The 14,831-nt window shown below is 39.0% G+C and overlaps 1 protein-coding gene across 1 annotated transcript in view; it reads left to right on the forward strand.

Annotated features, from left to right (window-relative positions):
- Positions 1–6,923, forward strand: part of LOC112943358 (ecto-NOX disulfide-thiol exchanger 1-like) — a gene marked incomplete at its 5' end in the record, with an annotated part of 43,484 nt that extends 36,561 nt beyond the window's left edge. Inside the window, 3 exons of the mRNA XM_026034501.1 lie at positions 675–777; positions 2,718–2,803; positions 6,056–6,923. Of these exons, the coding sequence (XP_025890286.1) occupies positions 675–777; positions 2,718–2,803; positions 6,056–6,187 (321 nt within the window). The remainder of the gene's footprint in view (positions 1–674; positions 778–2,717; positions 2,804–6,055) is intronic.
- Between the last annotated feature and the right edge of the window lie 7,908 nt (positions 6,924–14,831).

A 14,831-nucleotide genomic window follows, 5' to 3' on the forward strand; every position in this document is an offset into this window, starting at 1 on the left:
AGCATGTGAGAGCTAAGCTGGGCTCAGGCCACTGGGCTCTGCAGAAAAGGGAGCTCAAAGCAGGAGCCTTGACTTGCTTCTCCCTAAGGATGGCTCTTCTTAACTCTCAAAACAAGGTAACTGCATACAAGCCACCTATTAGCAATGCTTCCTGAAATAGGATGGCTCCCAAAATGTGCCTGTTTGGGCCGCTGTTTGGGACAAGAACCTGCACCATGGCAGGTACTAGTATAACAGCATAGATGATTATGCTCTAGTAGCTGGAAACATTGCTATTGACTGTTGAGTTTACTCTTATAGCTGTAACTGAATGTTTTCAGCCACATTCTCTAGAGGCAGTCTATGTTCACAGCTTTAATAGCAAGAAAACTGGAGTTTTCTGACCATTCCTAGACATTATGGTACATTTTTCAAGCCATTCAAATGAAGACGCTCTAGCAACAAAGTTAGTCTTTACCCCCATAAAAGAAAATCCTCTTTCAGCAGCTCTTGGGGAAAAAGTGCTTCCAAAAATGTGTTAATATTCTGCAAACAAATCAATTATTTATAATTGTCTTGTCTTTAGATGTAAATTAAAGTAATGATCTCTTTTACAGAGTTGAAAGGAAGCAGAGAGGTTTAACTCAAGTAAATGAAATCTACATGAGCACCTGTTTTCTTTTTAAACTTTATAGGAAATCAATGTATTGACAGTAGCGTTGGTCAACCAAGACAGAGAAAAAAATTCAGAGAAACGAAGCCCCGGTCTAAAATCAGAGAAAGAAGCACTTTTAATAGGTAAGATAACCAAAAAGAAGATTGTTAACAAATCATCTTTTAGCAAGTTTTTGTTTTGCATATGTGTTGATGTGCATCCTTGCTTTACTAAAAGAAAAAAAAAAAAATTTAGTCCAGACTTAGAATCATTTGGGCTAACAGAAATCCTGAAATACAAGTGAACTTCTAGCTAAAAAATCTGCAGACTTTAATGAAAGGACTTGGGATGTGAAGAATAAATTCAGGATCTATATTTAGATTTATATGAAGACTGTATTTACACTGAAATTTAACAGGCTAGAACTGTATAACTTGTCATCTGATCATCAGATAAAATACTGAAGGATAGAGGGATAGCAACTATATTGGCAAACTATCAAGCAAAAATGTGTGTAGTGGAAGCATTAAACAAGCCAGATTTATCCTTTTGACATTACATGAGGGAATTAGCAGTATGAATACCACAAAAGCTGCCACATCATTTACCTAAAATAAAACCTTTAAAAGAAACTTCCAAGAGTGCCACTTTTCCTAATATTATAGGAAAGCTTTGAACATCCTGAGCTGGGAAGTTTTAGGCGCATACATTGCAAATGCAATGCCACTGGCAAAATGTGATTTGAATACAAATCGGATTTCTAATCAGACCATCCAAGTGTGATGGTCTTGGCTTCTGCCTCAAGAGCACTTGAGCATGTGCCTGTGGTCACGCAGATCATGAGGAAGGCAATGGCTGCTAGGACTTGCCAAAGAATAAACACACGATTTCTGCCTTTGCAGGGTCGTAAGTTTGTAAATGCTATTGGAAAAATGAGGGTGAAAAGAAGGTGCACTTTGCAAAGCCGATCTAAAATTAGTTTAGTTTTGCTTATCATTTTCAGTCATTGCCAGTATTTGGGAAAAACTGAAATCCAAGATTATCCTAATTCATTCAGCATCAAGAATGCCGAATGGCCTGCAGTACACAAGATACAGTGACCCATTTTTGTCATTTGTAAGCGTTTTTAATCCTGGTGTTTACGCTTTAAATATAAGGAACTTCCCCTAGGGTGGTTCATTTAAGAAAACCATCCAAAGAGAGTTGAAAATATTTGCTCTGATTCTTACAGTTCAACTCTTCCCAAACAGCGAGTATCACACATGTCATTTTCTATTCTCACTGTTTGTTTAAAGAAGGATAAATTGGATAACGCTTTTAATAGTAATTCCAATATTCTCGATCCTGTTTGTTCTGGTCATCACTATTGTGCTGACAGTTGATTTTTACTGCATAAAAAAAATCTTCAGATGTTGGTCCTCTCTCCTCTCAGACCACTTTTATTCCCATACCTTTTATATGAGCCTGTAAATAACAGTGGAGACAGGCATAACTGTCTCTCTTTTAAGGAAGAATAAATAAGCAAATATGTCAGAAAGGATTTGTGCTTTCTTCAGCAGCAGTTGTAGTAATATGGATTAAACACTTCTCACAACCTGCATCAGTGTAATTACTAGAATAATTTGAGGGAGTGAGTTTTCTGACACAATTATATGAAACATTTTCAAAACAGAGCATCCGTTGAAGAGGAAAAAAGCAATAATTTTACCATTACAATATCCACAATTTTATATTGGTAAATCAAGCATAAAATTGGTAGTTGAAATGCTTCCAGCAAGTCTTTGTTTAGAAATTCCTTTATTCATCAGTATATTATCTTGGTCACTTACTTTCTAACTGCTGTCATTCCTGAAGATGAGCTGTTGTGCTTACCACATTATGACTGTATTAAAAATGGGTCATTTTCTTATGTTTATTGGGTTGTATAAGAAAATTAAGGAACATAATTCTTGCTGGAAAACTTGCGAGAACAAACAATTCAGAATTATTTTGCTTATTTTAATGATATATTAAAGGTGACTATATTAATCATATGTTAAAGGTTTGAGGTAATTTCACTACTATGGTTTTGTTTTTAATACAGGTATCATATCCACATTTCTTCATGTCCACCCTTTTGGAGCCAACATAGAATATCTTTGGTCTTATATGCAGCAGTTGGACTCTAGGGTAAAAAGATTTAATCAAAATCTGTTTTCTCTATAGAAATATTGTATTATTCTTTACTGCAGGTTAAACTCTTCTCGAGTTTCCATTAGAAAGATAATGGGATATGGGGCCTGGGGGTTTGCAGTCCTTATTCATTCACAAATTACAATGCACACACCTGTGTTGAAGTCCTTTGCTTTGCATTGCTTAAATATTAATTGCGGCAAAGAAGAATAGAGTTTTAAAAGGCAAAGATTAGCAGCTGATTTTATGACACATGACTCTGAAACACAGCTGATAAGACAGAAAGCAGAAAAAGAGGAAAGAGAAGCCATGGCCACTGAAAGATGGAGAATTTTAGGAGAGTATTCCTTTTTCTTCTAAAAGTTGTTGGTCATGAGACAAACTGAACATGTGAATAGTCATGAACATGAACCATGAAAAATGCCCTTCCTCCTCACAGAGAAGCTGGGAGACTTGATAAAGAAATTGGCTGATCTATTGCTAAAATCAGAGAAGCTAAGGCCAACACACAAGTGAGGCCAACACACTGCAGTGCTCAAAGTATTTCCTAATCACCATACAGTTCATACAGTCTGTCGTCAATAGGTACCATTAGGACATGATTCGTTAGACTTTCAATATCTACTGTAGGATGAATCAAGCCCCAAAAGCCTTCATTTATCTTCACTAAATATAAAGAAAATGAGAATCATCACCATCAAAGACACCTTGATCAGATGAATGCTACTCTAAATGCTAAACAATAGCTCTGCAAAGATAACTAGAATATAAATGTTTCTCTGATAATATATTTCATTGAGTCGCTATACAATGGCATTCTTAATACAGTTTGGGTCAAATCCTATAGCCTCAATAGGTCTCCTATCTCTCTTCTCCTTGAGATGTCCTCGACTGAATTGGAGCTGGTTAACAAGCTCTGCTAAACCATAGCTCTGATCCACCATAGACGTCTGCCAATACTTCTCCTGCACACAGGGATGACGGTGCTTGCTCAGATCTTCTTGTGATATGAAGTCAGGATGCTTCTGTTTGTGCACCTGTGCTCAGAAAGCAAGTGGTAGTCCTTATACCCTGCTAGTCAGATCCAGCTCTACTCATCCTGGTAATATTTGGCTCCCTAGTACTGCCTCCAGCCTTTCCACCCATAGCTAAGATAACCTCCAGCTACCTTGATGGACAGATTCATGGCTCTGAAGGAGGCAGAGGAGATCATTATATGGAAGGCCATTGGAAGTAACAGAGGTAGATGGAGGAGGGAGGATGAAGGATAAACCTCTTTGCACTTGCCTTTGTGTATCACAGCTCAGATTTGCTGGTGCTTCACAGTCCACTGCTAACAACAAAAAGAGGGTAGTAAGGAAAGATGAGAAGTCTGAGAATTTAAATTAAAAAAGGATCTTATTAAATCATGATAATTCTAGAGATCTTAACATCTGGGCCTGCAGCACTTCCCCTTCTGCTTCGTTACTCTCTGTTTCAGTCATGCAATGCATTTTCCTTCACCCTGACACCAGTTCCTGCAGCACCCAATCTGGCAAATCTCTGTCATCCTTCAAGTCCTACCTTAACCCACAATCTTTTGGCTAAGTTTCAACTGCTTGTCCCTCTCGCTGGCTGCCCCTCTTCCTCAAACATTTTAACTAGTGTATCCTTGGACTACAGTCCTGCTTCTCCTTGCTTCTGTGGACTGAGCTCTGCTTTACCCTCCTCAGTGCTGCAGTCCCTCCTTGTGTGTATCTGTGGGCTCTGACCTTGATTTTCCACTTGTGAGAGCAGCCTGTTGGCTTCAGTGATGCTGGCACGGTCAGACCTTTACCTTGTGAATGGAGTCTTCTTGGATGGGGCCTTTGTCTCACTCCCTCTGAGATGCCCAGTGACCTTGCCATGTAGCTACCACTTGACCTACCTGCTGCATAATAAACCTGTGCAGCAGAATTGACCTCACGGCTTTATTTTGGAAGCAAGTGCTTGTAGCAACAAATTGCAACCTAATAGTGTAATCCTGAGATGTAATCTCGGAGATTAATTTCAATTATTTTCCATGGTTAGCCTGTCATTTCTCACCTAAACAGGAATAATAAGGTCAGCATGCCTATGTGGGCTGAGGACTCGGTTTGGAGCTCAGAGTCATTACCTAAAGGTAACCAGTCATCAGTTACTGTCATAAGAGTGTGTAAAAGATCGACCTGATTACTTTGGAGCTCCAGATTGACTGCTTCCAACACTGATTTTTAGTGCCACCTCTAACAAATTATTTAATCTTTCTGCCTCGCTAACCTCTGTAGGAAAATAAAAAGTGACAGATATTTCCTCGCCTCCCTTGGGTCAAATAAGGTGTAATTAGCACGCTTTATGTTTATACACTGCTTTTAAAATGAGACTCTCCACCATGAAAGTGTCTTGCTAATACCAATAAGCAGAAATGTCATCATTGCCATGAAGCCAATCAAGCCACAGATATATCTGTAGCAGCAGCAGCAGAGGCTTCTTTACTATACTTTGCATGACCATTAATTTAGAATAAGTAGCTGCAGGATCAGAATGGTTCATTTTCCACAGCCATTCATTTCTTGACTACCAAAAATGATTATCTTTGTGAAAGTGTTTTCTGCAGTGAGAGCATGTTTCTCAGTAGGAATGTGATCAAGTATTAAGGTTTCGAGACCATTAGAAAATACTCTGAGTCATACTGAGTCAGGATCTTCACTGACCACTTATCTAGGGCTACTAAACAGGGCTAAACTGGGACAGGATGACTCCACCTAGTCCCTAAGTAATGAAATAAAGCTGATTAAAATGAAGTCTCTATTTTAGTTTCTTTTTTTTTTCTGAAAGAAAAACTAATAGAGCTAGAAGTAGACGGATTTAACAGCCGATAAGAAGAGAAGGAAAAATAAGGTCTGATTTCCTTCCTCCTCAACATGAGTATGCCTGAAACGATAGGTCTTAGACGGATTTCACACAAATAAATTATGACAGCAACCCTAAAATAACAATATCTCCCCACTATTATCATTCTTTTACAGTGGGATTCTGCTTACACAAACAAAATTATTCCTGCAAGGAATTTACACTTGCTTTGGCATTTCAAAAGACATGTGTCAGACTAAGGTTAAAAATATTAATAACGATAAGCTTTGTTTTCCTCGTCCCTGGATTTTTTTTTTCCTTATTTCTATTCTCTGTGTTTCTTCTTCCCAGGCTCCAGAGCAGTTTCTCACTTTATTTTTAACTTTCTCTCTTTCGTAGATCTCTGCAAATGAGATAGAAATGCTTTTGATGAGACTGCCACGCATGTTTAAGCAAGAATTCACTGGTGTAGGAGCAACACTGGAAAAGAGGTGGAAATTTTGTGCCTTTGAAGGAATTAAAACTATCTGACTGTGACTAGTAATGAAGCTATGCAGAATAAGAATTCCTAGAGCATGGCAGGGTTACAAAGTATTAAAGTAAGAAATTTGGGTTTTGGCACATAGTAGTATGTTTTCAAAGTTATCCGAGCCTAATTTTAGTTACATTTGTGACGTTCTCTTGTGAGTGGAAATGTAGTTGTGCACCAGTTCCTAAAAAAAAAAAAAGAAATATTTTTTTTTTAAAAAAAGTTTCCAAATGTGACAGATTTGTTTCCTATGAAAACTGAAGAAAGATGCCACAGTCATAATGATTTCAAAATGCTACATGTCCTACATCTAAGAAAAGCTCATTGAGCAAACAGTTAAGGAGAAAGATTGCCCAGTTATGGTCGCTAAATTACAGCAATGTAAATGTAATATGTAGTAGAGCTCATTAAATTACGTTACTGAAAGTTCTTTCCATTTAGTAAGAAAATTAAGTAATTTTACAGTGAGGAAAAGCATACCAAAAGAAAACTTGAAGATGTGTCTGAAGTTGTTGTATTTTGTAAATTAAGTTATATGCCGTACCAGGGATTTTTGCCTTATTGAAAGAGGCCTGAAAATGTGATTGGAGTCCTCAAGAATGCTTTATCAAGAATATTATTTTTCTAATGTAACTATTCTCCATTACAAGTTCTTTTAACATGGATTGCATATCAATTTTCATAAACATGTAAATAAGGAGGAAACCAGTGTTACTGTATTGTATTTGGTATGTAACATTCAGGTTTATGCATCAAAATAAATATTCAGTTGCATTACTGTTACAAATTTTATAGCAGATATATTAATTTTTATCAATAAATATGACTTCTACCATATTGTTTGTGAGTTTTTCTTCTCATGTTTTTGAATTTTTAGCAATTCGGTAAGAATCTCCTGGTGTTTGACTTTCTGCTACCTAAGCTGTTAATTGCAAATGTCTTGGTTAAATTCATTGGGAATCAAAAAAGATGCTGCAATTTTAGTTAGGATGAAAAGAATTACAGTTATTGCTGGAGGAAACACCAGCATGGTGCTTTGCTGAGTTGAATATATTTTGCTTGTTTTTGCAGACAAGGAGCCAGGTTGAAAGCAAAGCAGCTTTAAATTTCTCATTTGCAGTGTTATATTGGGTCACCACAATGCATCCAATTAGTTATTCCTTTTAACTCCTGGCTAATGCTTTTGACCTTTGGCCAAAAAGCAGGTGAAACAGTGGACTTCTAATGGTAGAATGGTTAAATGAACAAGATGAAAGGTAGGGCCATTTTCCTCATTATCCTTTAAGATTTACTGCCAAACGCACAGTACTCCAACACTCTTCTAGGAGCTAGCAAAAGGAAAAAGGAAAAGCATCTTGTGTATAAACCAAACTGGAAGAATATGGAAGGTGTCTCAGCTCCCAGAGAATCACTCTGAAGAAATACCTCAGCACAGCACTTAGCATTAAATGAGGAAGAGCACCCTCACCAAGTCACAGCGCGGCGTGGGCAGAGGAGCTGGCCCCACCAGCAGTCTCTGAGCAGCAGGACAGCCACAGCAGGAAACAGGGCAAACCCCAGCAGATGCAGGGAGGACCCAGATACACCTCAGAGTGCTGCTTCTCACAGGTTCCTCAGTAAGAGGAACCTCAATTAGTGTCAAATGCAATTAGTCATGAAGGAGCACTGTTATATGGCTGCTGGTAATTACTGCTTTAGGATCTCTCTGGCATCTACCTAGAATATAGAAATATTAAATGAAATCTTAACTGTGAGCAAAAGGTAGAAAGAAATAGACTTAGCAGAGCTATTATGGAAGAAAATTATGCTTTCAGCCAGTACACACAAAACTGTTATTTTTAAGAACATGCACCTCTATTATGGTTGCTTCAGTAACTGTATTAAGGCAAGTTACTCAAGTGAAGCTAATAATTATATGCCAGTTATGTTAATGAAAATTAACTAGTTCAAGCCAAATAGTTTTTTTTTTTTTTTTTTTGTGATCATCCAGATCTATGAATAATTCAGGGAAAAAATGTGGTAGTTCTGACAGTTTTTATTTAAGTACTATAACATAAATCTGTATGGATGGCACTTAGAATGGGGAAAGGAATGTGTGAAAACTTTCACCTAAGCTTTTTCTATGCTGTACTTACTCATTACATTCTTTCCTCTTCTCTTTGTCCTTATGTCTTCCTTTTTGTTCCCCTTCTTTAAATTATCCCTTCCCCCATAAGGCTGCATCCATCCCAGGTAGCTGCAAAACATTTTTAAACTCACATAAACTCACATCACTACTTTTACTCTGCTTGTATTTTCTACGCCTTTTTCTTTTGTAGGTCTCCTTGCTTGTCTGTACCATAAGCACTTAAAGAGAAGGAAATTTTAGTTCTTTTGGAGGATCAAACAAAAGAGAACCTTCTTGACTGGCCTTTCGATACTATCTTAAAAGATCTAAACATTAGGACTAAAAAGCATGCAGTCATCCTGCAGTATTATAAAGTATGTCAGTCATCAATCTATGTTTATCCATGTATTTCATTTTGCCAGTTGGAATGGGAATGTCAACTGAGAACCTGAAACTAGTGGTGAACCTCAGCAGGATCAAGCTGGACCCCAGAATTGGCCTTGAAGTCAAGTGGTCAGTAGCTTTGGAGAAAATGGATGAAAATGCTGTTCCATCAGTTAGAGGGAACAGGGAGGGAAGAGGCCAAAGAGACAACACAGCTAACCAGATATAACCTAAGAGGCTAAAGAAACAACCAGGCTAGCCAAAAGTTCAAGAGCTGAGCCTATGCAGTGGCCTGGCACACAGCAACAAGATAGGGCAGAAAGCTCTAGTGACTTCTTTTCAGTGGTGGCCACTGATAAGACAAGAGGATATGGCCACAAACTGAAGCACCAAAAGTTCCATAGGAAAATAAGGAAAATTTCCTTGACAGTGAGGGTGACTGAGCAGGACAGGGAACAGGTTGCCAAGAGAGGTTGTGGAGTTTCCTTCTCTGGAGATCTTCCAAACCCACTTGTGCCATATGCTGTAGGTGACCCTACATGTTCACCTGCAACCGGGAATGTTGTACTAGATGATCTCTAAAGGTCTTTTCCAACTGCAATGATTCTATGATTCTCCTCAAACAGGGACCGGTGTAGCAGAAGGTCTGGTTTCCTACTGACCAAACATGTCAAGGGTATTTGGCAAGAAGCAGGAGTTCATCTGGCCCAAGCTCCTGGTCCATTTTGTGGACCATGCATTTTGTGCCCACAGAAGATATGTTCTGTGATGAAAACTACATTATCCCCACAACAGAAATAGGAAATCTCTAATACCACATTTTGCTATTGCACATAGTGGAAGCTAAATTCATGCATGTCTCAGGTGAAACTTGCTTGTTCACAACTGCCAAACTATCTCACTCACTTATGGAATAGCTATACTGAGATTTAGAGAAAATCCCCTATCCAGCTACACTACATTTAGTTTAAACATCCTATACAGTAAATGCTACAGAATCTAAAGCTCTATATCTTTGCTTTAAAGCAAAGTCAAAATTTTTATTTTGCAGGAATTGTTTTATTTAAAATAAGAATAGTTTTGAAACTCACGATGTTCGTTTGACAAAAATGTTCAGCACTGATCTGGGTTGAATTGGGAAGATATGTAGGGAGATTTGCCATGAGAAAGAGGAGAAAGGACTTTTTTTGGGGGGGATATATTCTTGTGCCTCCAGTCAGGTCAGCTATAGGACTGATGCTTGTTTTGTATCATGTTCTGTCTGTCTCTCTGAAATGGGAACTTAAAAGAGAATGTCAGGGTTTAACATAACATGTGAAGTGTGAGGATTTTACTTTTTTTTTCCCTGTAAAACAGTGCAAGTTTTCCAGTCCCTTGCCGTCATTACCTATATGAGATCTGTGGCTATTTTCCCTTGACTTTTCCATCAAAAAGACCACTCTAAAAGAAGTATCAGCAAATTATTTCTCGTTCTGTTTTGTAGATAGTTCTGTAGTCAGTCTCCTCTGGCAGCAATTGGTGAGATGCTTAGGAAAATCATCCTACATTTATTGGCATTAAGTTTTCAGAGAGGACAAGATCTGAAAGAAGCTGTTCCTCCTCCCAGACAATCTGAGAGCACAGCCTGCCTGCCTCCCTGCTCAGAGATCCAAATAGTGACTATTTACTTACTGAGCTGAGTGTTTCTAAGGCAGGTGAATCAATGAAAAATTAGTCATCAAGAAATAATGTTGGTAAGGTACAGATCTCCAACCTACATAAAAATTGCATATATAGGAATCCTACTTTGAAGCAGCAACAAATGGGCAGGAGCAGAGTTCTTATTGATCGAGCCTTTTGTTGCCCGCTGGATAATAAACTCTATGTCCATTCAGACTTCATTGGCTGACTCCAGTGTCATACAGGATCCCAGCGGGGACATGTGGGCCACAGGAAGAGGAAAGAGACTGGTATTCCTGTAAACCCAACAAAGTGCACCCCTGCAATCCTGCAACATCCATATCATAACCATTTTTTTTCAGTTTTCTAGCTAGGAAATACTTCTTACCAATATATGCATTTTTGTAGACATAACATTGAAGCTCATGGGGACTGCTTGTATTATAGCCATGTCACAGTTAATTCTGTAGTAATCCCAAAAGCATATGGTTGATTAAAACACATCTTCCATAAAAGGACCTAGACTTAATCAAAGTGATGGAAATGATTTTTTTTTTTGGCTAGGTAGCTCTTTGGTAGAAATTTGTGTTGTTAAAATTGTGTCCCTAACTCCTAATTTGTTTTTTTCTGGCTTTTGCTTCTAGTCAGTTTTGCTTTACTCTGCAAGTTCGAATAATCCTTCAGTAGAACATATTTTCTCCTTGTGAAGATATTTGTACATTGTAGTCAACTTCTCAGTATTCTTTCTCATAAACTAAACAGATTGAGCTTTTAAGTGTCTCGCAGTAAAACATTTCTCTTCCTCAAATCATTTTTGTGGCCTTTTTCTAAAATCCTTTCCAAATTTTCAACACCTGCTTTAAAATGTGAGCAGAAAAGCTGTAATGTGTGTTAGACTGATCAGTCCCCTATACAGATGTGAAACTGGGTCCTTGCTCCTACTCACATCTTTGCTTTCTTCTGCTATTGGATTAATAGCTAATCACAAGCGTCAAAACTGTAGCCCAAATAAATTGCTGTTACATCATCTCATTCACCCAACTTATGTAACAGATACCTTTGCATAAATGCATCTCTGTATGCCACAATCAAGTTTTTCAATCCTCAATAATAGGCTTGCTTGTGTAAGAGCAAAGGTCCTACCCCATCATGGTATCTGGGGTCTTAGAGCCCGTGCATGGCTTTCAGTATTTGCCTTTGCTTTGAGCAAAGTCTGGATAATTCTGTTTATAGCCTTATATGATTAAAATGGAGTAATCAGATCTGCTGTCAGGATGTGAGCTGATCACATCAAGCATTCAGAGCGCACTTGCTTAGGCTTTGTCTAGACTAGGGTTTAAATGCGCGCCATTAGCACATATTAGCAGATATATTTTAAAAGTCTGATGCAGACAAGGCATAATGCCTTTCATATGAAAAGCTGGCTGAGTGAAGTCCTTGGGTATTGGCATTTATGCTGGTTTGTCTGTTTTAGAGTTTTAGAACAAGTTAGCCAAGGGCTTGCCTGCAAAGACCAGTTAATTTGGAAGAAGGTAGGCTATGAATTTAAAGGGCTACATCTATTCCAGGGCTCAAAACAAAAAGGTTTATTCTCAAGCTGTTACTCTGAAGTAGCTCTGTATAATAACATTATAGATGTAGCTAGGTAAGCTTTCTCTTAAAAACAAAAAACTTTTCCCCGAAAAACAGTTCACACATGAGAGATGCTGTACTTAAAAATTAACCCACCAGTGCATTTCTGTTTTAACTGATGCTTCTTGCTGACTATAGCTGATTACTCTGTTCCTGGGGAGGAGGCTGGAAAACTTGTGCACTCGGCAGCTCTGGTTGCTGACATTACAAGTGGACTTGCATTTCGCAGGGGGAGACATGGTACACTTGTTGTGTGAGGTAAGATAGTGGAACCACAGAACAGCATAAAATACGATTAAAAACAGAGACTGGAGGGAATTTGTCAGAACCTGGTATTCCATCCAAAAAAATAAAAATCCCAGAACATCCCAGGAGCTAATAATAAACTAAAATGGAGGAAGAGGAAAAATAAAACAAAACCAGATTAGATTATATAATGCAAACCCTTGGGAGATACAGCAGTATTGAATGAATGAGGATTGTGGATTTCCCTAGTCAGTTCTGCTCATGGAGTCAGTTCAGGTGGCCATTGCATATGAGTCTCCCTACAGAGGAGTATTTCCAAATAACTCAGCACTTAGGTTTATCCCAGAAATAAGCTACTTTGATCATAATAACCTCTAATGGCAGAGGAGCCATCAAGAAGAAAACACCCCTGTACCTCTAAAGTTCACTGGTTGATGAATGGTGAAGTAGCCAAACACTTGTCTTTCTTGTGAAGGTTGGCAAGGAATTACATTGCTCATGGAAAGCAATATTTACCTGCCAGTTAAAATTCATGTAAGAACCTAATTTCTTTACCATACCCCTCCACTTCAACTGGCTGTCACTTTTGCTGAAATTTGTCACTTTATTAGCTAAATTCTCATCTGGGTAGAATTTACACTTTTTTCCCCAAAAGAAGAACAGCCATGCATAAAAATATTTTACAGAATCACAGAATCACAGAATATTCAAGGTTGGAAGGGACCTCTAGAGATCATCTAGTCCAACCTTCCCGCTCAAGCAGGCACACCTAGAGCATGTGGCACAGGGTGGCATCCAGGCGGGTTTTGAAGACCTCCAGAGTAGGAGACTCCACAACCCCCCTGGGCAGCCTGTTCCACTGCTCTGTYACCCTMACAGKAAAGAAGTTSCTCCTCACCTGGAGACGGAACTTCYTRTGCTYCAGYTTGTGGCCATTACCCCTCGTCCTRTCGCTGGCCACCAGTGARAACAGCYTGTCCCCTTCCTCCCTGCATTCTCCCTTCCTGAACTTATACATATTAATCATATCCCCTCTGAGCCTTCTCTTCTCCAGAGAAAACAKGCCCAGCTCACTCAGCCTCTCTTCGTACGAGAGATGCTCCATTCCCTTAATCATCCTGGTTGCCCTTCTCTGGACCCTCTCGAGAAGCTCCACGTCCCTCTTATACTGGGGAGCCCAGAACTGCACACAGTAAAGGCTCCTTTTGGCTCATAAAGAGTTACTTATGTGCAGAATAAGACAGGAACTGCTTTATGGAAAGATTAAGTAAGCCCGTTTTGCACAGTAAAACGTATCGACAAAGAATGGAGCCAGGTGGTGGCTCAACAACAGAACTTTCCTAAAATGATTTTGCTACCCTGAGAGACTATTGATTGACAGCTCTGAAAACAGACGTTGTATTTGTCCACAGGGCAGGACAAGGAAGACGTCTAATATCATCCCAGCAGAGACATTCAAAAGTCACCTGCCGTTTCATTTCAATCATGTGAAGTTCTTGCCCAGTGCTTGCAAAGTGCAGATGGAGACATCTGCAGAATGCAGGGCTGACCCTGATTTGAGGCCACAGAACTTTTGCTAGTTAAAAGTTTAGATTCAGGGCCAGATTTGAACATCTAAACCATGGGATGAACATAATATTGTCCTTGCATAAAGTTATGCACTGGATGAGGATGGGAACGTAGCTTTCCCTGATGTACGATTAAAGCATGACCGAGTGACCACAGTTTTTCCCCTCAGCAGCATAAAATGAATGTAGAAGTTCTGGAAGTACATACCTTGCAGAGAACTCCATCTTACCAGTAATAAAGAAAAAGAACTCACATTATGTTCACAGAAAGTGTTTTGAGATGATTTCTAAGTCTAAAACAAAATCCTCTGTAGTATACAACCATGAGATGCTCTTAAAGCAGAGGTTAGCATGGGGAAATGCAGCAGCAATGAAAATAATATTATCTTTTATGAGCAGATCACTGTTCTTCTCTTTGAAGGGATTTCAGTGTGGAGGCTGAAATCCCTATTGTTTCAAAGGTTTACAGTCAAGAGCAGAAATGACACGGCACTTACAGCCTCTCTTTGATTTTTGTGGTACGTGCAATCCAAATGTGCAAAGAAAACAGAGGGGTGCACCCCAGTGAAATGGAACTGGATAACAAGTTATGCAACACGAAACAGTTGCTATTCTGCAGTGCAGGGCTTTTATTTACAGCAGTGATTAGAAGTTCACTGACATACATTGGTTATGTAACCCCCCCAAAAAAAAAAAAAAAAGTCTGCCCTTTCCGTGAGTGAGGATCCCAGTATTACTTTTTTTTTTGAATTATGAGAACATAATTCTTGTCACACTTACCCTTGAGAGCAACAGTGAAGGGTAAACTGGCTGGATCTGGACGAAGAGCCGTAATTAAAACCTAGCTAGTGACACGATTGTCACATAGCACCATGCAGATACTCCTGCTAGCAATGAGCAAGCTAGTTTGGCCACAGAAATCATCACGGAGGTGCGTGTATAACCTCTGTCCAGCTCCATACACTCTGCTTGGTGCTCCCAGGTGACACATGATACCAGTTGGGCCATCTTTCTCCTCATTTGATGATTTCATCTTTTGAATAACTGGCT

Source organism: Nothoprocta perdicaria, unplaced genomic scaffold, assembly GCF_003342845.1.
Source record: "Nothoprocta perdicaria isolate Ctin4 unplaced genomic scaffold, notPer1 scaffold_145, whole genome shotgun sequence".
Lineage (NCBI taxonomy): Eukaryota > Metazoa > Chordata > Aves > Tinamiformes > Tinamidae > Nothoprocta > Nothoprocta perdicaria.